Source organism: Polyodon spathula, chromosome 12 (genome assembly GCF_017654505.1).
Source record: "Polyodon spathula isolate WHYD16114869_AA chromosome 12, ASM1765450v1, whole genome shotgun sequence".
In the NCBI taxonomy this organism is placed as follows: Eukaryota; Metazoa; Chordata; class Actinopteri; order Acipenseriformes; family Polyodontidae; genus Polyodon; species Polyodon spathula.
The window spans coordinates 28,816,972-28,839,000 of NC_054545.1; the positions used below are offsets into that span (position 1 = coordinate 28,816,972).

At 37.9% G+C, this 22,029-nt stretch overlaps 1 protein-coding gene across 1 annotated transcript in view; it reads right to left on the reverse strand.

The window, feature by feature from the left end:
• LOC121324457 (alpha-1,3-mannosyl-glycoprotein 4-beta-N-acetylglucosaminyltransferase B-like) overlaps window positions 1-22,029 on the reverse strand; it is a 63,257-nt gene that overhangs the window by 9,959 nt on the left and 31,269 nt on the right. Inside the window, exons 3-8 of the mRNA XM_041266358.1 lie at window positions 21,834-21,974; window positions 21,428-21,561; window positions 18,440-18,486; window positions 17,106-17,219; window positions 10,222-10,297; window positions 9,511-9,625 (exon numbers count right to left, since the gene is read on the reverse strand). Of these exons, the coding sequence (XP_041122292.1) occupies window positions 9,511-9,625; window positions 10,222-10,297; window positions 17,106-17,219; window positions 18,440-18,486; window positions 21,428-21,561; window positions 21,834-21,974 (627 nt within the window). The remainder of the gene's footprint in view (window positions 1-9,510; window positions 9,626-10,221; window positions 10,298-17,105; window positions 17,220-18,439; window positions 18,487-21,427; window positions 21,562-21,833; window positions 21,975-22,029) is intronic.

Below are 22,029 nucleotides of genomic sequence, written 5' to 3' on the forward strand. Positions count from 1 at the left end.
TTCAAGGTGCACTACAGAAAGATAATTGATTTTCAGTGCTTTACTAATATATGGTGTACTGTATATGGGTCATATATTTCATATAAAATATGGCTTTACACTACATACAATGAACCCATCATTTAAAATACACTGCTCCCAACAGCTAAGGAGCCCTTGTAAATCACAAATTAATATGCCTCGAGTCTCATTATAAATGTTGGGCACAATTTCAATATAGGATTTATGATCGCATGGATACTGGTATTCAACAACTGTCTTTGCAAAGTTTGAATTCAATTTCAAGGGAGAGCGGTTAGCCAAAGCTCATCTGTATATGCGCAGTTGGTCAAAATGAGCTACATTCTGCTACCCCCCAATAAATTGTACTAGGAGTGTAGCGTTTCATCTGTTTTCAAGGTAAGAGGGACTTCTATGGAGCTGCAACTAAAGCCGTGTGTTCATGTCACAATATATTTACAAGTGCATTATTCTGCACTGCCTCCTACCTCTCACAGGTTTTTTCTTTTGAGTGATTTCTAAAATTTCAACAGGCTATTTGTCTTTTCTAGGTCAGCCTATTAATCCCTATTGCCCCCCCCCCCCCAAAAAAAAAAACCCACATGTTTAAAATGAGAAAATCTAAACCAGTCTGCAAGATGCGATTTCCAATGCGCAAATGGACCAATTTCACGGCACCTACCCTCGAAAGCCTCCCAGTCCCTTGATGGAGTGGGACCTCCGTCTCCACAGGTGTCTGCAATCCTATTATACACAGGCCATTCACCATTTCTATCCACTCCGATAAAGTGGGGCTCAATCAAGCAAGAGGCAGGAGCCTAACACTGACCAGCATGGGGCGCCAGTCTGCTGGTTAGCTGGAGATGTATTAATTAAAAGTATCTCCTAAATCTATCCATTCAGTATTATACATCCAAGAGAAAAAAAAAAAAAAAAATTGCAGCACTTTCGATCATAGGGCATGAATAGCCATGAAATTAGATTGTAAACAGTCCACCAATAGTTACTAAAGAATAGCAGAAACCATTTATGTAGCCCTGTAATCTAAAATGCTAACAATCTTTATACAAGCATTTGAAATGTATAGATTTTTTCTCTTAGATGTATAATTCTATCATGTATGAATAAAAATAAAACAATATCGTAATTATTTACTTTATTACTTGAAATACCGTATTACTTCAATTTGGCGCCGCAGCATTTACTTTAAATTGATCAAAATTACTGCGGCCCTAAACGAGGGAGGTGATTCTACGAGGATGGCCTTTACTAATAATACTATGCTTTACAAATGCTGCAAAATTTAATTAAATGATTTAAGGCATTTTAGAAGCAGCGCCGTGAGAAGCTCCCATCTGCAGCAGTATACTCTTGTGTGTTTTGGGGGCTTGAATACAGTACATTTACTGACAATTAACGAGAGCCTACTAGGTGGGAGTTGGGAGGTCAGGGGAGTACTGTACCAGCGAATCAGGACTCACAGGAGTGTGTTTTGGTTGCTATGGGCCGGGACAAGAAGAGGAGAGAGAAAGGTAGTTGAGTGTGATGCAGTTGTTTTTTTGTTTTTTTTTTAATTAAAAATATTCTCTGAATATCAGTTTGATTTCTGTTAAAACTAAAATATATCCTACTCGTTGTTTTGTTTTTTTTCTCACTGTAATTGACCTGCTTGTTTGTAACTTCTCTGTAAGAGAAACCGAAACTAAATCTTCTCACAGATAGTAAGCACTTATTTTTTTTTTGTTTGTTTTTTTTTATAGAATTTTTTTTATTTTTATTTTTTTTTATTATTAACTGGAACATTACAAGAACTGGATATATCTAAACCAACAAGAGACACTTCAATTAACCAACTCAGCGTAGTGAACCTTTCTAAACACAATTTAACTGAAGCAGAAACCTCAGTTTTATCGAAAGGTTTGACATTTTGCCCGTCACAAAACCTGGACGAAAACATTTTTCAGATGCCTCAGACTAAGAGTTTTTTCATCAACCTGACAACACTATTCCTATACAAACTCCATACAACAGAAGTAACAACACTAAAACCTCTGACTGGACACCACCAAGTGGACGTAATGCCAGCCTAGAAGCTCACATCATTGGCAAACTAATTGAATTTATTCTTACGCACAACTATTTCTTTCTCCTTTAACAACTAACATTATCAACAGATCATGAGAACAGCTATGGGGACCAAAATGGCACCACAATAAGCTAACCTTTTCATGGCCAATCTGGAAAACAAATTTCTAGAGCGATATCCTTACAAACCACAATTTCACTTGAGATACATAGATGACATCTTTATTATCTGGACAGAAAGTAAAGCCTCATTATACCAATTGCACCATGCTCTAAATAATTACCATCCCACCATTCAACTGACAATGAATTATTAAAAAGAAATGATACAATTCTTAGACAAACAATAACCATCAAAAACGGCAATATTACTTCATCCATCTACAGAAAACCCACTGACAGCCAAAAATGCCTCTAGTTTTCATCCACATCACACACACAAATCTGTCGTTTACAGTCAAGCTATTCACTACCACTGAAACTGCTTTGAAACTACTGACAGAAACAAACATTTTTGCAGTCCGTGATGCTTTCGTCCAACTAGGATATTCTCCAAAACAGATTGGCAGAGAAATGGAATGTGCCATCAGAATACCAAGAGAAAAATTGTTGGAATACAAAGTAAAACCTGAGTCTAATAGAGTACCCTTAGCTGTTACATACAATCCATCCCTACGACCCCTCTGCAAAATCATCTGAGAATTACACCCAACTTTAGCTGAAGATTTCACCCTCTCCAGCATTTTCTTGGAAACACCCCTCCTATCCTACAGTCAACCACCTAACCTGTCCCAGCTTGTCATCCGGCGCAAACTACCAACTGACCTAAACAATGCACACAATGGAACTAAACTTTGCAATACAAATAGTTGCAAAACCTGTTCCCACATCTCTACGCAGAATACCACCCTCACAGCGCAAGGGAAACTGGAGGTAAAAGGATCATTCACCTGCAAATCCAAAAATGTAATCTACATGATTAAATGTAGCAAATGGTACTTAAATATGAGAAAGCAAACATCTTCGGACAGGAATGAATCTACAGACACACCATCAGCAACAAAATTACCAGCACTCCTATTGGTAACCATTTTAACATGTCTAACCATTCTCTGCATGATCTGACGGTTCTTGTTTTAAAAGGGCAATTTCAAAAACACACAAGACAGGAGAACTTGGGAACTTAAATTTATAACATTCCTGGACTCAAAAAACAAAGGACGCAAACAGGATATTGGTTTTCTACCTCATTACAATTTATAGTACTTGTTTATATACATTGCATAAATGTGTATATATGTGTGTTTTTATCTGTGTTTGTGTGTATGTGTACATTATATATATATATATATATATATATACATACATATACACACACACACACACATATATATAGTATGTATTAATGTGTGTATGTATATATACACACATTGAGAGAGAGAGAGAGAGAGAGAGAGAGAGAGAGAGAGAGAGAGAGAGAGATGTCATATAGAAGAGACAAGAATATAAGAGAATATGTAGTACACAGGGCTATTCGTCCTTCTGGGGAACCTTTGAAAGGTACATATGCATGTAATAGACCACGATGTAATACCTGTAAATACATTTATTCTGAAACAAAGATTAGAGGCATTAAATTTTCATTCAACATTCAGGAACATTTCACTTGTACATCTAAAGGAATAGTCTACTGCATTATCTGCAAGAAATGCAAAAAATTGTATATTGGGGAAACTAAGAAGCGTTTAGCAGATCGGTTTGTAGAACACTTAAGGAGCATTCACATTAACACCACTGCATTTCCAGTAGCCCATCACTTCAACAGTGATGAACACACTGCAGAAGACATCAGTCTGCGTGATCAATCAGTGCTACGGAACAAATGTTGCTCGGAAGACAAAAGGAACGAGAGTATCTTCAAACTGGGAACCTTTGGGAATACACAATCTATTAATAATCATGACACCTTCCACAGACAGACAGAGAGAGAGAGAGAGGAGGCGTCACCAGTGCTGATTTAGTGATTAAGGAAGCATCAACACATTAATATTCTTTTAAAAAGACATGTAGAAAGAATAAGTCAAAGGCAGATCATTGGTATCCCTGTGCATTTTGCTTTATTTATATGTTGGAGTGTCATACTGGTCTAGATAGAATTTTTTTGGTCAGCCCTCTCTTTCTTTCCTGTCTAACACAGTCTTTGGCATGCAATAACCTGAGTGGTGAAGTACTTCACTCTCCTGTCCCCCAGATCAATTAACATCATATCTCTCTTTAAAGGACACGGCGTAAGATGAGTTTTCAAGGGACACACTTTGAAAACAGCTTTATTTTTATGGCTTCATTCCTCCAGAGTGACAGAATAAAAACATTTGAAGTTTACAAAATCACAGGCCAAGAGGGCAGCCTGCACCTTACATCGCACCAGGCACAGCCTGATGAAAACCCACTAAACTGATGGATACCAGAGAGCTACTCTTTATTCATTTTTCTCTCATTGGTTGCAATGAGGTTGTATTTTTTTCAGTTATTTACAGATTTCACAATTGATGTGCAATATGTAATTGTTTAGTAAAATTTCTATTTCTCAAAGAAAAGTGTAAATATACATATTTTTATCACTTAAAAAGAAATTATTGAAGCTATACCTGTTAAAATGCATTTAGGAACCTGGCGGACACTTTAGTTTGCTTCCAGTAAATGGGTCAACACCCTGCATAGCGCTGCACGATTTCTTTAAAATGTCTTCAATGATAGAGACGCCAACTGCAGCAAAGGTCGGAAATATTTCTGCTAAAGATCGCTCTGTCCAGTACCAAGGGAAAGTTCATGTTGCTGTTATTTTAATAATTATTTATGTTTTGTTTTGTTTGATAATTCACTGATGGTGAGAATAGAATGTCTTTAAAATGTGGACAACAATTTATCATTTACTGTTTATCAAGGAAGCATTTAAATATTTAGGAACACTTGTTGTGTAATAATTCTAGAGAATTTATAATTTTGAATGTGACAAAGCTATTTTTTTTTGCTTTAATACATTATATTTAAATTGTGAAATATCATGAAATACCTATTTTTATGACAATGAAATAAGTCCTGGTTTCTGTAATTTTAAAACACTCACTGGCATAGCTTCTATAACTTGATTATGACATGATTTGTGGCTGGCTTTTGTTTTTGTGCTGAAAACTAACAATGCATTTGAAATGTGCAGTTCTTCATATGTTGTTACCTCACAGGCCTTTGTTGAAAATAATGTCATTCACAGCCCCTTGCTGCAGTAGTCGCAGTTGTGAAAGAATGTAGTAAATCACCCAGGAATAATGTTAGTGTATAACTGACTGGAGGCATCACACATTCAAGGTCTGAACACACAGAAAAGGCTGTTGTATATAATCTATAGCCCCTTCAGTCACTGCATGCACAATTGTAACATTTTAAGTTTCCTATCTATTTTATGATACATATATTTACTTTTTTTTTTTTTTTTTTTTCAACGTTTTTCAACGTTATGAATTGTTTTAAAATTTCTCATATCGTTAATGTGTGTGTGTGTGTGTGTGTTGTGTGTGTTGTGTGTGTGTGTGTGTGTGTGTGTGTGTGTGTGTGTGTGTGTGTGTGTGTGTGTGTGTGTGTGGGGGGGGGGGGTATAGTAAAATCCCTGTGGCTATTTAAAGGAATATAACAACAGTATAAAAGATGACTTTGAAGATTTTTCCCTGCTCAGGTTTTACTCAGATTTTAAAACTCTCCTTTCCATTCATTAGCTTGAACGAAACTGCAGTAAGAATGGACACCTGGGAGGAGTTGAGGAGGAACCAGCTTTTCACAATCACATATTGAAACTTCTTGCCTGAAAAGCAAGCCACCTGAGGCTCAGGTTTAACAATAAGACAGCAGTTCAGAGATGAGGGGAGCGAATTACTGCTGCTTCAGGCTGCACAGTCAGGAGAGAGGGTGCTTTTTACAGAGTAAGACTATTTCTTTAAGATCACGGGAAGCTAGGTGCTGCAGCAAGATTATCCACAAGCCTTTCAACTGTGTTTGAAATTAAGAGGTCACAAATAAAATGGTGTTTGTGGGCCTAGTTTAGCATAAAACTAGTTAATTTATTTGAGATACAACTGTACCCTTCTACTCTTAACAGATCACAAGATCCTTTTGTCAGTGGCAAACTGCTGCAGGCTGGATATAGTTTGCTGTGGTCCTCAAACAAGCCACTGCAACAGAGCTGTGTTATATTCGTGTCTGCCACGTGAAAGTGCAGTTACAGAGCTTTTACAGTAAACAAGAGTTGTTCTCAATATAGAAATTAAGCAAAAAGCCCAGACAGGCTGTGCACTGATGTTTGCTTTTGATCAGCAGTTTAATCTTATACTGTACGCACAGAAGGACTATCCTTGTTATGTTATAGGCCTAATGAGCAGTTTAGAATTGAATGCATAATAACTGTATAAGAAAGAAAAAGTTAAAACAAGCAATAAAACAGTGATTTAAAGGTGACCGCTCACCCTGTGGTGACATTTACCAGGACTGTCAGGTGCAACTTGATACTGTCTGTTAATGTTCCCAATAAAGCAATATTCCACACTCACAAGCCATTAATCTTCTGTGCCACACTGTTAAAATAAAGCACTCTCTTTACAAACTACAAATCAAGCCACTTGCAAATGGTCATAGATCTATTAATAATTACTATAACAACAATCTACAATCGTGTGTAAGTTCCCCCACCACAGTGAAAGGCTATTCTTTCTATCTAGGCTATTCTTCTAATCAATCAACCATTCTTAGGAGTTACCAGCTGTTATGGAAACAAACATCCATCCACAAAAGAAAACATAGATAAACAGTATGTGGTACACATAGCAAGCTCTGTTCCTCTCAACAACACCATACAGTACTGCTTATTAGCCATCTATTGTGAAAATGAAATAATCCATAAGAAAGGCTAAGGACCAGCTGTTTGTAGCAATCAGATCAGACTAGCTTCTAGAGTAGAGAGGCAGAAGTATACTGCACCAGAGTCACCAACTAAAAGGAGCACAGGGACCACTCATCCAAACAAGCGCAGAAATAAGAGAGATCGCAGGGCACTCCCAGAATAAACAAGCTGGTGGGCTGTCACAAAGACGGCCGGAGTGGGGGACGTCCGACCAGAAACAGGAAAATAAACAAAGAGAGAGGTGGAGTTTGGTGGAGCTGAGTGAATGGTCTCGCTCAGCATTTAATGAATGAACAGACAGACAGAAAATAAACGGTTGTAACAATACAAAAAACAGGACACAGCACATTTACCAAAATAAATAGACAAAACAAAACGGACTATACAGACAAAAGACGGTGAACAGATATTTTACCTATTACTTATCACAATTATTACTATTACCTCCATCTCCAATCCCGTTCTCCACTCACCGAACACACAACCCCGAGTGAGTGAAAACATGCAGCTTTTATGCAGCTGTACCAAGACTCGACTGCTACTCAATCATTCAATTGGAGTCTTGGTACAACTGCACGTCAATTAATAAAGTGCAATTCCCCATGCTCACATATTATTACTTTTTACTTGCACGTGAAGTGCTGTGCAATCCTCGTGCCTAAATACAAATATACATTTTAAACACTTGTGTTACACAGACCCGTTTATATCCCGTGTACCAATGACTATACACCAACATTAAAACACAACACATAACACAAAATACACACAGGGACGGGCACTTTGCCACATAGGCTCATTTCTCTGGTTGGCATTCTCCTCATGTGGAACTTGTTTCTTTTGAAATAATCTATAACGAATAGCATGAGCCTTGTGTATGAGCTTAAAATAAACCTGCAAGAGCAGTGCACCTTAACGAGTGCTAAAGCATAGCACTCTCAACACTGCTTCACCTTAAATGAGCAATTACACGGTTGTTTCGCATTTCTCCGGTGCTCATTACATCCTATTATTTCACAGTGGGGAAAAAAGAAATGTGTTTTAGAAAGCAAGCCGTCTTCCTTGAGACACAACAGAATAAAGACCTGGCTGGTCTCCACTAATGGCAATGAAATTGAGATTGGCTTGGTCTTTTTAATCTAAACTCTTTTAGCAAGCATTTTACCTGATTGCAATACAGATCCTTACTTTATCTCTGGCTAATCTTTTCATCTTTAATACATTTGTTCACATTCTCACACACACACACACGTATATACGTATATATATATATATATATATATATATATATATATATATATATATATATACACACACACACACACATAATAACATATATATATATATATATGTATATATACACATAATCTCCAAGTCCTTGTTCCAGCCAGGTGCCTAATGAAGTAATGATTTACTTGAAAGCAAATATAGGACTGAATTCCAAGCCCAAGCCTGGCCGAAAAGAACTGCAAGTATCACTACCTTAGAGGATGAGGAAGCAGTTCTGTCTTCTTTTTCATTATTTTAATTTTTTAAGGGAAAGACTGGCTATTGAAATCTGATTGGATGCCACTTGTGGGTGTATCCAATCACAATAATCACAATCCAATCATATTAAGACATGAGCAGCGGCAATGAATCGCTCTGTGACCAATTTTACAGGTCTGAAAATAAAATAAAACATCAAGTCAATATAGTTAATTATTTGGTAGACTATGGAGACACAAAGGACCTGTCCATTGCCTAACTGCGCCTAAAAATAAATGTAATGCCACTGTGACTTAAGATGGAAAAAATCTAGTGTATCAACTGACTGTGCTACTGTCAAATTGATATGAACTCTGTTTTTATGAGTAAGCTGTTTTTTTTTTTTTCCCCCGGCCTGTTACTAACTGAAAACAGCATGGGAAATCTATTCTGGTTTTGTTGGTTACAAACCACCCTTCTATCGCAAGACTTGACAATGTAATACGCTGCATGTTAAGAGAAAACCTGTGTTTTGCTGTAATTACATATATGCTGCAAAAACCACCAGTTCAATGGAAAATAGCCCTATGTGGTAGTGTTTAAATAACGAGAAGGTGAACAGATGGATTAAAAATGAAATGCAAATGAAAAACAGAGAAATGCTACTTAATCACAGTGTCCAATTGGTAGGCAGACACGGTATAGAATTAGAAGTGTTGGCTTCTTAAACATCCATCCTGTCCATCTATTGAGCAAGCCCACGATGTCTACATAAGAACATGTACATTTAAGTGCATTACCACCAGAAATGAATGGTACAAAAACACATGCAGCCTAGGATCAGTGTCACTAACTCCCCTTGCTGGTATTAAATCTTATCAAATGCAGAAGAGTGGAGACAATCGATACAAAATCTAGCATTTCAAGTCAACATAATCAATCCTGAATAAGCAAGGGCTCAATGAAAGGAGCCCAGTTGACCACCACCACCCTGGGCCTGAATCCCTCACCTATGAAGCCGAGCTGGGAGAACTCCAGGATCATCCATTCCTCGGAGGGCTGCTGCAGTGCAAAGTTTTTCATGGTGGTGAAGAAGTTGGGCCGAGCCACAATGTCATCTTCCAGCTGTGGGGAGAGGACAACATGAAGTATATTTTTTAAATATTGGTAGTAAATCACCCTACCCTGCTTGCTGCGTTTTAGAAGAATACCTGACTCTAATTAATTTATTTTGTTCTTGCTGTTCTTGATGAACCAGCATAAAAATCTGACTTCTGAAACTTCGCTATGTAGTATAGTAGTCTTGCAGCAAGCAAAACCATTTTTTTTTTTTCCTGTTTTTCATGTTTTCGGACTTTAAAACAAATCTTGCTCAATGAATTTGCTCAAGCCTAGTGTCGTTGGTAGATGGCAGCAATATTACAATTTAATAGCTATTTCGGTACAATTGTGACTTTTAGGTGGTACTTAAGCTAGTGTACAATGAATTGCGTCTCAATTTTACGACTTTTTAGACGATTTACCCACACCTTAAAAGGCAGACAATGTTTTAGACAAGCACTTCCTATAGTGTGTAGAACGTGCATGCTACACAATATATAAAAATGACTGTGGCGAGAGAGATGACTTTCTAGGCTGCATGGAAACCCGGCCAATGTCTGTACAGGAAGCGAATCAGAAAAGATAAGCAGAGTTAACTACAATGAAAACGTCAAGCTCACCTGCACGTAGTATGTCCCCTTAGACTGGGCATACATCATTAAAAAACAGTAGTCAAGATTCTGTTTTGTCCTCCACCTGCAGAACAAGACATTTAAGAATTTAAAACACATACACAAACTGAATACTTGAGCACATTCACAGCTCATCTCCTTCATGCATCTTCACCCATCACATTCCATCACACCTGCTGGGTAAGGAGTAGTTGACTTCTATTTAGGGATGGAACGGTTAGGATTTCAAAACCAACGTTTCCATAAAAAATTCCAAACAAAAAGATATGAAAAATGAAGAAGCGTAGGCAGTCCCAACACTGCTGCAGAGCTTATTGCACGCTTTCCAGGCATGTCATATTAAATAGCCCTTCATTTTAATATAGCAATATAAATCAAATGCTATAACACGTACCAGACTGATTCTGCCAGCCCTCAGTACAATTTGAAAGGCACACTTAGGCAACTTTGATGAAAGCAGCATTCTAACAAGTGAAAAGTTGGAAGTTTGAAACATATAAAAAATGATAATGCTAAACTGACTAACAGCCAAATCCTAAATAATTGAAAGGAAATGCATGTATTGAAATACGTTTAGTTTGTCCGATTACTTTGGTCCTGCATCTTATTGGCATTGTGAGGCGAGAGTGTATTAAATGGAATGTCCAGACAGTAATTTATGTGTACAGAAATAAAATAATTTATTTTTATTATCTATACACAACAAAATAATTAAATAACAAAAGAAAACCAAATGGTGTGAGGGAAGGAGTGCAGGGGTGAAATTCAAAACAGACCGTGATAACTCGTCTTTAATCGTCTTCGTGGCAAACCATACATAAACAAAAAAAGACAAAAGAAATGTTAGTGTTTTTTTAAAAAAATCCCGCTGCACCAAACGAGTCTCCCCCTCCACCCGTTACTCCTCCTATTTTACTTTCGGACCAACCCCAAACACAGTAGTACGTTCCCTTTAGTATGTAATGTCCCGCCTCTGTAGTCAGTGGAACACCAATCCCCAACCGACACGTGTCCTTATCCTTCACTTGACTCCAGTGGCTAGAATTTACATAATCGTACTTCTGCCCCTCACCAAGGTGCCGCCCCTCAAAAGATGACTTTTGCCATGGTCACGAGATCTTGGTAAGGGAAGTCCCAAGTTGGTTTGATGCCATCTACTGTCGGGAGGCTGAATCACAGACCGAAATCCCTTTGACTCATCACAGGCATATTGACTGAATTTAAATTAAATGCAAGGGCCTTACCCATAGAGTGTATAGACACACACACACACACAATAAGCTGCAGATAACACATTTACATAACTATTAACATGATTTTATTTCTAATTTTACAATATAGTGGTATGAGTGACACAATAACAACAAATAGCTTATTTGTAAAAAAAAATTAAATAAATAAAAAATGAATAAAAAATGACATGCGTGTTATAATGGTATGTCCCGTTCCCTTGGCTGCACAAATGCAGTTCGGTTTTAAAACTTTCATTTTGGTTTTACTGAAAACAGACTGGATGTCAAAAACAGCTGAAAGAGTTAAAAAAAAAAAACTGATCATATAACCGACTTTCATCCCTACTTCTATTCACACAGAAACATGGAGCAATATAACATTTACAAAGTCAAATTGAAGATAGCTGAAAAAAAACATTTCATAAATCAAAACAATTGAAAAAAAAAAACAGCTTGTATAATTTGTTTTATAGGTGCTTTAAAAAAGAGACACCTTTGTCTTTCACAGCACTAAGAGCACAGAGCAGCAAGTTTAGTATTCTGAAGTGTTAGATAAGGCTTTATGAGTGATTTCCTTTGTTTTACTAGGATGTCACTGGTCACGATGGTATAAAACAAAAAAAGGGAACGATTTTCCTGACTATGGTAATTCACAACAGTCAAAAGTAGGTTAAGCTTTCAAGAGGCACTGGTTAAAACTCTGGTGCTAACAGAGGGAGACCCAACTGAGATATCCTAAATACACAAACAACAACATTACATACATATTTACTACTCTAATGAATTTGAACTGACTGGCCAAAAGTTCTGAGCATATCTTGGTTAAATTGTACAGACTGTAGTTTATTGTTGTGAGTCATCCACCATTAAAAAGGAAAACCAATGCACCACTTTACTTACCGTACCACCAAGCCAGTGCTAAATTTGGTCTCAGTTGCTAGACAGCATTAATCAGCTTAATGTATTTTGCTTCCAACGCTTGACCACTCTTTTGATTTATATCGTTTGATGAGTTTATGCATTCAGTTTTTCATGTCTTTCTTTTCTCGAAGCGTATGACATGTCAAAGTTAATTAAACTGTTTCTTTGCATCCTAACTGCATGAGATACTTGCTAAAAGTCACCTTTTCCCACTATGAATAGCATATGAAGGACACAACGTTTCACACATGAAACCCAATAATGACTGCCAAGGAGGTCCCTAATGTATTAAGTTTTCACATAAAACAAGCATGCTTACTGCAAGTCTATTGTAATCATGTACATGGGAACAACTCATCTGAAGAAAATTCCAATGTCCATAACATTTTTTCTGGTCTCTGTAAACCTCCTGTGGTTTACCCAGGAACATGCAAAAATGAAGCATAAGAAGTTCTACAGTTCAGTTGGATGTTGTGAATGCTGCATCAGAGCAGTCACTTCTCTGTTGGGGCAAAACCTGAATAGACCGTGAATAAATTTAACAGAAACATGGGCTTTGCCAAGCTCTCTCATCCATCCTCCACAACCACCTACAGTTCAGCTGCTGAAAATTTCAGAAAATTTGTACATCTACAGCATTCAAGGAACTCTGTCATCTGTGATAATCTCTCAGTTACATAATAAAGTATAATATTGGTGGTAATCAGTTTGTTGTTACGGGACTATCATGGTTTCCATGGCAACTTCACCACCCTAGAACTTTACCTCACATCTAAGGAGCTGTAGATAGCAATCTTTCAAACAAGGTCTAGTGTGTATGTAGTTGTTTTAAGGCAACATTCTCAATGTAAATATCCAAGCTAAACTATTAACAAACAAACAAAATAAAGCAAGAGAGATCTTTGAAAACTACACTAATATTTATAATTTCTGTTTGTTTATTGAGATCTTTCACAGCAGGAGTGATAAAACATCCAATGTTCCAGATAATCCTTTGAAACTGACAAGAGAGCTAGAGAGACTCAAACAAATCACCCTTAACAGACATAATACAAGCAAAAACTACCAAATAAATCTTAAAGCTGCTTCCGTTACTCCCCTACCAAGAGGGTTTTAACGAAAACAGCTTTTAGCGAAGCGTAACTCAGCTTCGTCCAACACCTCTCTTCATTTCAATACTGGAATAGTTAAAGCTGCACAATCAGGTTGTATTTTATAGTAACACAGGATTCACGTTTACCAGATTCATGTTTCCTAGATTCTTCCTTGCTTAGATTTCTGTATTGAAGTATAGAGGGTGTCACATAAGTGACACATTATGTAGCCAGAACTTAATATTTGTGGTGTCACAAGTTACTTCAATTAGAATTAGGAATTCATAGATCTGTTTCAACTTAATTTTCATATCTTATATGATAGAAAGGCAGATTAGAGAGACATATAGGCTACAGACTGTTAATTTTGTTTCCAAAAAATTGTGTTTGACTGAAACATGACATGACATAAACCCAAACATGAACCAGACACTGAATCAACCTGCAAGTGGTGACCTGAGGTTTCCTCTCCATTTAGCTCAATTTCTCTACTCTTGATTCATATATTTTTCATTTTTGTACACTGCAGTTATAGTTATACCTCCTTTCAAACACAAACAATTGTTTGTAACATACAAGCTCCACAAAGGATAAATAAATATGAAGTAAATGTGATTGGGGAGTGGCTTCTTATGCTTTCTGTATAGAACAAGTCTTGCAAGCTGGTTTAATGTGTCACTATTTGTGGGAAGTACACAGACTTCAATATCTAGGCCTGTCAGTTGCTAAGAAAGTAACATATAAACTTCCACCAAACTAAACCACAGAGACAAAATAGACCACATGAAGCAGTACAGTAACCATCTGTCACAGGATGGCTTGAGCAGTGACTTCAGACCTGGAAGAACACAGGACAGAGACAGGACAGTAATGAAATTGTGCTGAGGTACAGGTTTATTGTAAAATAAAAAGGTTTAAACAGAAAACAAAACTCTGCACACAAAACAAAACGGCGTGGTGGCCAAAACAGACAGACAGACAACAAACAATAACAATTATCGTGCTTGTTTAAAAACCAGCACACTAGCAATTGTTATGTATACTTTTTAATTACTCGCCTTTTCTCTCTCTCCCGTACCTCCTCACTGTACACCCAACCCCATGTACGTGAAACATTTTCTTTTATACAGCTGTGCCGAGACTCTATTGCTAATCAACCATTCACTTGAATCTCAGCATAGTCTGCACGTGAACTAATTGTAAATTCCCGTGCCCCCATACAAATACCCATTTTAATCTACACGTGAAATGATTGTGCAATCCCTGTGCCACACTCTGTGAACCACTATAACAACACATATAACACACAACATGAAACACAAAATACAAAATACACACAGGGGTGTGGCATCCTCCCACACCATCATGTTTATGTTCTATATAGATACTGGAAGCCTTTTTACACTCCGCACCAGCCCACAAGAGTCACGGGTTACAGTATGTGTAAAACTGACGACAATGGCAGGGAGGTGCCCTGAATGTGTTGCCAGCTCACTCGATTATATTGCATAATTGTTCTCCTGCTCATAGCACCCTGAGGTAAAGGAGTTTCTGGAGCAGGCAGCTCACAATCCATCTACTCACAAAGCACAAACACACCAGGGGATTTGCCTGAGCACAGTCTGCCAACTCACAATACTCACTAAGGGGGAGGGTATTGTAGAGCAATTGGGGGCAAGAGATAAGGTGTCCGTCTGTCCTTTTGCTTCCCAGGATTGCACCTAAACCACTGTACAAAGGATAGAACTCCTCAGTCAAGCGCTTTCAGTCTGAAGAGTTTGTACAAAACTACTGTATATGAAGTTTATACACAAGTTGTCAAGATAAATGCCTTGTGAAACTACTGTTGTGCGAGTGACAAACAACACCCGAGTGCAAGTTTATTATTTTCGTTTAACAAAAAAAAACAGCTTGGGCATTACAGAAGTCCACATATAAAAACAAAACAAAAAAACCACAGCATTATGATTCACATTTTTTACAAAGAAAAAAATACAGATTATAGAGTAATTAAATGGGTATAGCAAGATTATTATTAGGGAGGGTCCTTTTTGGTATTGAAACAGATTATCTCCTCTTGATTAATTCCTCAATTCGAATGCGATTACTCAAGCTAAAAGGGACAGTTCTCTCCTAAAGGTGGTCATTTCACAGGTTAGGCCAAAAATAGCTTTCTCTCTCCCAAAGCCCTAAGAAAGATGAAATTCCCTTGTCAACATTTCTCTAAAAAAAGAGCCCTGAATGCCCTCCAAGGAGTTTGAAACTACTTTCAAGCAGCCAACCATTCTTCACTTCCATTTTCCATTCTACCAGCAGGAGTGCTGTGATCCTGACACCTCCAACCTTTGTCTTTGAGCTAACCCCTTCTGGAATGATTGCACTAAAGCCGATGCTAACGGTTAGCTGCAACAGAGGATCCACTTCTGCCAAGATATTTCTATCCATATAAAAATCTTCTGCTTTAAAACAGACCTCATGAATTAAACACGGACTTCTGCAGCGCAGACCTGGGGATTATTTACTCCAGCTTGCCGTCTTATTAAACACAGCCATAAATCACGAGGTCCAGTCCCAGCCATGTGATACTAAAATTAGCACCAAGAGCAGTATGGGTCAGGTTTAAAAGGCGCACACACACATACACACATTTGCATTCCTGTATTTGTGGGGTCATCTCATTGACTCTCACTATATTTTTATTTACTATTTTTAATGCCACAGAGTGAAAGTCAATAACAAAACTAAATATGTTAGCATATTTATATATTTATTTTAAGGCATATTTAGTTCTTAAAAACATGTTTTACAAACATCGTTTTTTCAGGATCTACTATCTTTGTGGGTCATTTTCTCAAAATTTTGTCCACACATTGATAGTAATACCTGCCCACACACACACACACACACACACAGGCATATGTGAAAGTACACATACAAGGGACACCAATGAAATGAAGTGCACTGCATACTTCAATACTGGAAGGGCTGACTACATGTGTTTTTTTTGTTTTTAATCTTTTAAGTTCATCCAAAGATAGATTAGCACAGGTGTATGCATCAATGTACACATGCATCTATTCTTCAAAAGGTGTCCCTGGAGACTGGCCAGATGGCAAACACACACAATGCTTTTGAAAGAGCCATTAGTTTTATCTGCACCAGCACTGTGCAAATGAGGCTCGTCAGCATAAATTGTGATTCTCACTAGTTGCCATCATTATGCAGACCCATTACGACAAACAATATTTATACACAAGTTACATACACTCACACAAACCTGAACAAAAGATTTGTGGGGGGGGGGGGGGGGGGGGGGGGCTTCAACTTCACCCTCATATTTAAGAAAAATGTCGTTCCTCCATAGCAGGTTTGAAATATGCACAATTGAGAAAGCCACTGCTATTTTAATTTTTTTGCACAGTTCAATTAAAAAAAAATAATGTATTCATCTCCCTGGTGGGTCTCATTATATATAACTGGAAGATTTTGCTTCTTGCTTTTGAATAGTGTTCTCCATGCATCAATTATTACCTCCCAGATATTCAATGAGGAAATCGTATGCTGACTTCACTTCTAGAAAGTTCCCTTTAATAAAAGCAGCAACAATTGCATGAGTTTCCCCTACCTGACTCTCTCCCTGGGGTCTCCGAACGACTCCTTCAGTCGAGAGAAGTCAGGGTAGAAGTTCACGGAAGGGGAGATAATCTCTAGGAGGCCAGACTGGATCTCAACAGGGAACCTTGTGGATAAAAACATGCAAGATTGGCTGCCAGGTTTATATTAAACAAAAAGTCATGATCTGGTTTAAATTTACAGAAAAACACACATAGTATCACAACCAGAACTAAACCTAACAGTACATAAAATCAATGAGAAATGCTATCAAAAATCAATAAAAGAGCACGATCAACTCCAGTGCTAGGTTTGTAGCATCTGTTTTCAATAACTTTAATGTTACACCACTAACAAGAAACAGCTTTGCTACCACATTATTACATTTTTAACTTCATTAAAAAAGCACAGATTACTTGGATTTTGTTTTAAAAACTAAATAAAAAATAAATCAACTTGCACCTGCCCATTACCATAACCCATTTAAGTGAAACCTACTGACTTGCCATTTTCTGCTTAAGAAATTAATTTAAATATTTATGTCTGAATTGCATACATTTTTTGGTATCAAGGAGATTTTCAATCCCATTCCAGTGACAGCAGGCATAACATGCAGAGAAAGAAAGGGGCAAAGTCGGGTGGATGGCTTTTATGCACTGTTGGAATTGTTGCTTATCTATCGAAGCAAATCGCTCTGCCAGGGCTGGTTTGGGGACTTGTCAAAATGACAGAAACCAAGAAATCCACCCGTCAGAGGTACGTAAATAGTCTGCAAATACAAAATGAAAGCTATAGGTACCTGGCTTAATCAACCGGCCCTGCAACAAGGCAGGTTTCCGAACCCAACAGGCCTAACAAGCCGTGTAGTCTGATCTGGGTAAGTCTAGAGGAGGAGTATCAGTTCCTTTCAAAGGAGAAGCACAAACCAAGTTCACTGGTATCTTAATTCATACCCACTTTTCCCTATCTACACATGGCAACGTTCTGCCTTTTATGTTGCGTTCTAAAGTAATTTTATTGTAGATGCAGCTGTATTTATTTGGTATTCTTACAGCTCTTGTTGTGTACTCAGTACCACATCCCTGACAGATTTTGGTTTGCAGCACAAGCTGGATGTCTTAATCCTTCAGCACTCACAGGTGTTTTCTACAGTGCAAGACTAAAGGATCCTCTCATTCTTTATAGGAGTTCTGAGAGGTTCTTAAGATAAGCCTTTAATATCTCCGCCATAACTAACATTCACATAACTGTGTAACACAAGTCTTTGTGTCAATTCTAAACGGAACACACACAGGGGGAGTGACTCAACACTACAGGACCTTTTCTCAACAATACAGAAATACTTACAGGTGTTTCAAGTTGTCTGCCACACTGTTTGCATATTGCTGATCTGTCTGAAATACAAGAAGCATGTAGTACATGTTAAATATTGACACATTCTATTAATATAGTTGCACTGGTATGTTTAAAATCACTTTCATATTTTTTTTGATGACTCAAAAGTTTTTAGTCGAGCGTCCTAAGGTAAAATGGAATTTAGTAGACGACATGACAGGCATTTGCACAGGACTTTAACAAAACTTACAGTGAACAGTGAACAAATTAACATGAAACACTGTTACTTATGCAGATACCCATTGCCAGTCTGCTCCAGCTTTTCATTTTGGATTTGGGAACAAAAAATGTTTAACAGTCTAGCACTTAACCTTCATACGAATGACAATACAGCAAATTCTTATTAATTTAAAATCATCATTAAAAAAAAAAAAGTGTCTATCGTGGGGCTTCATATGTCTCTGTCCTACGGTAGATGTCTGGTAAGCTCAATATTTTTACTATAATGACCTTTAGTTGAAATGTTTGTCATTGAATTTACTAAGTTTCTTTTAGTGGTTTATAAAATTAGTGTTGTGATTGTATCAACTGAATTCAAATTCAACTGTCTCTCCACGCAGCCACATGCTAATCAGCTTCCTCTGGTTAAGACAGGAAGCTCTTTCCTCTTCTCTGCAAGGATATGCTCTCAGTCCTGCCTAAGATTACTGGAAACTGGCTAAATTAGCGGTCCATCAATCAATGCCCATTCCTGGACTTTGGGTTTAACCCTTCTAGTGCCAGATACATTTTCTAAAAATAAGTATGTCATTAACATATGGTATATCCCCTCAGCTGTAAATACAGAATTTAAAGTACTGGTAACATGAAAACGTAGATCACCACGGCCTCCATACAGATTCTGACATGCTAAAACATGTACTAAAGAATGCCCTAACCAAGTTTAATCACTTGGATAAGCACTTCTTTAGTTATATGTTCAAATGTAAGTGTGACTTGTGCATTATGACAAAAAAGTCAAAAAAAAAAAAAAAAAAAAAAAAAACATACTGGTAGTAAAGAGCAAAGTAAAATATAAAAAGCTTACGGTGCATTAGGAAGTTGAATTTGTCAGTTTTGTTTTGGGGTTTGTTACTAAAAATGATTCACATTTTGACATGGGCAGTGTTAAAATCTTCCGATTTGGTACATGACTAAGATTCATGTTATTTGATTTCATCATTGAGGATATTGCAGATACAAACTGAAGAGTAAGTCACATGGATCCAAGTTTAACCAGTGCATTTGTGGCATTTGCTACCTGTCCTTTTTCAATAAGAGATGCAGGATTACAAGTCTCCAAATGGTTACACTAATTAAGAGAGTTTCTAGGTTATCCACCCTCCGTACCTTAATAATAGTTGAAGGTATATGGCAGCAGTCTAAGGCATTGCCCCAGCCTCAGTGATGCTCACAGACAGAAGGTTAGAAAACGCTGAGAGAATGGGTAGGCAGGAAGCACCTGTGTCTGCTATTGATTGGTCATGCCTCAGAGCTGCCTGACCATTGATTGCTCATGTTTGACTATTCCCGCTGTCAGAGACGCAACAAGCTGAAACTGGACAGCAGAAGGGCAGGCAGCTAGAGAACTAAAATTGCACTTTTTTAACTGAGATGTTGCTTGAGTTGGGTTCTGTTACAGTTTGTGAAGTCCACATTGACACCCGTGGGGTACAAAGGGGTCAGTGCATGCTCTTTGAGATCCCGAGCATACAGTTTTAACAACATTAATAGTACTTTTCAGATTCTGTTACTATTGTACTAGAGGAGCCTAAAGCAGAAAATAAGATACTGATCTTCCTGAGGTCAGTAGAGAAGGTTCTCGTGTGACTGCAACAAGGTGGCTGCACAGTCTGCGTGATCAGTCTTCAACTTTTAGGCTGTCCCTATGATAAGCTTTCCAGTCATTCAAGTTGACATTGCTTGAGTATTTTTCCTGAATTTTGACCGACGCCATTTTCTTTGTATCCTGTCACCGTGTGTAGTTTCGGGTGATGTACACAGGTGACACATTCTGCCTAAAGCGTGTGTCCTGTGATTACAGTTGAGGGGGACTGAAAATCGATAATAAACAAATAAAGTGAAGCTTCTTGTCTGATAATTCTGCTCTATTCCTGAGTGTCTCAGACTATTAAATACGCAATTATTTCAAATTTCCAGCCAAGTCAGTCAGTCTGTTACAAATTAAAGTAAGCCATTTTCAAACAAAGTGCTTCAAGGAAGAACGCCTATCTTTAGCAAGATAATGATTAAAAACAAATTAGAAGTCATATTTATGTAAGGCTACCCCATTTCACATGAATCACCTGCCAGATAAAAAGCAGACAATTCTATTAAAATCAGTCTGTTAGAAAGACATTAGCAAAGCCGACTAACGATTCCTTAAAGCCCGTTGTTGTTTCTCAGCTCTGGAATCTGTCGGTAAAAGAAAAACTTTTCTTTCAGAGCTGATATTTTCCAAACTAAAATGTTTAAGATTTAGACAGTAGGATTCCTGGGCTGCGATATGCTCTCACTCTCAAATTGCAGAATCATCATTTGACATATCTTTTCATCTTTTTGAATAATTACATTTGTTAAAGTCAGTAGTAAGCAGAGGTGTAGCAAAAAATTGGCAACATTTGAGAAGGTGCTGTTTCTAACACAGAGTTGCTTTTACACTGACTGACCACATTAAAAGGGTAAACACTGTTATATACACTAGTACAGTTGAACACACTAAACGAACACACTAGAACACACAAAAATGATTGAAACAGATAAAGAAAGGCATAACAACTGTGGGGGGTGTCACGTTTAAGTTACAAATGAATGAAGTGTGGCTGCAGAACTCATTCTTCCATTTTTCACTCATGCCTATTTGGTTTGTTGGTTTCTGTAGTCAAATGATGACACCGAGCTGGTGGCTGTCCTGTCCTGTACAGCAAGTGTATGCATGTCCTCTGTATTTGAGCAGCTCACCTCAGCAATAAACACCACAATGACACAGTCCTCTTTCTCGGTGACAGTGAGCTCCGACATCAGCGAGTTGAGGGTGTCTGTGAGGTAGGAGTGGACCTCCCTCTTCACACTGGGGATTCCCATCACTATCGACACTGCCAACACACAACCAACCAGCCCAGTCATTCACAGTCTCCACTAGCTAAACAATAAAACGATCTGAGATGCCATTTTTATCCTTTGTTTACAATAAAAAAACACTACTAAAAAGAAGTTCTATTTACAACGCCGGCTGGTGAGTCAACAACCTTCTTAAATATGTAAAGATTATATTTAAAAAAACATTTGTGACATAGTGCCTTAATTATCCTCATAACTGGGTACATCTCACATCCCTACAGAAGGACCTGGTCCTCTCTCCCCTCACCTCCTGTCCTCCCCTGGCCCACGTGCACGGCCGGCTGCAGGCTGTTCTCCTTTGCCAGCAGGTGGGGGAGGTGGTGGAAGATGGTGGGCAGCTGAAGCACATTCTTATTGGTGACGTTCCACAGTTTCAGCTTGGTTTCATCTAGAAGAAAGCAGAGGCTAGTGAAAACGTGAGCGCCAATATCTCTTATCAGTAC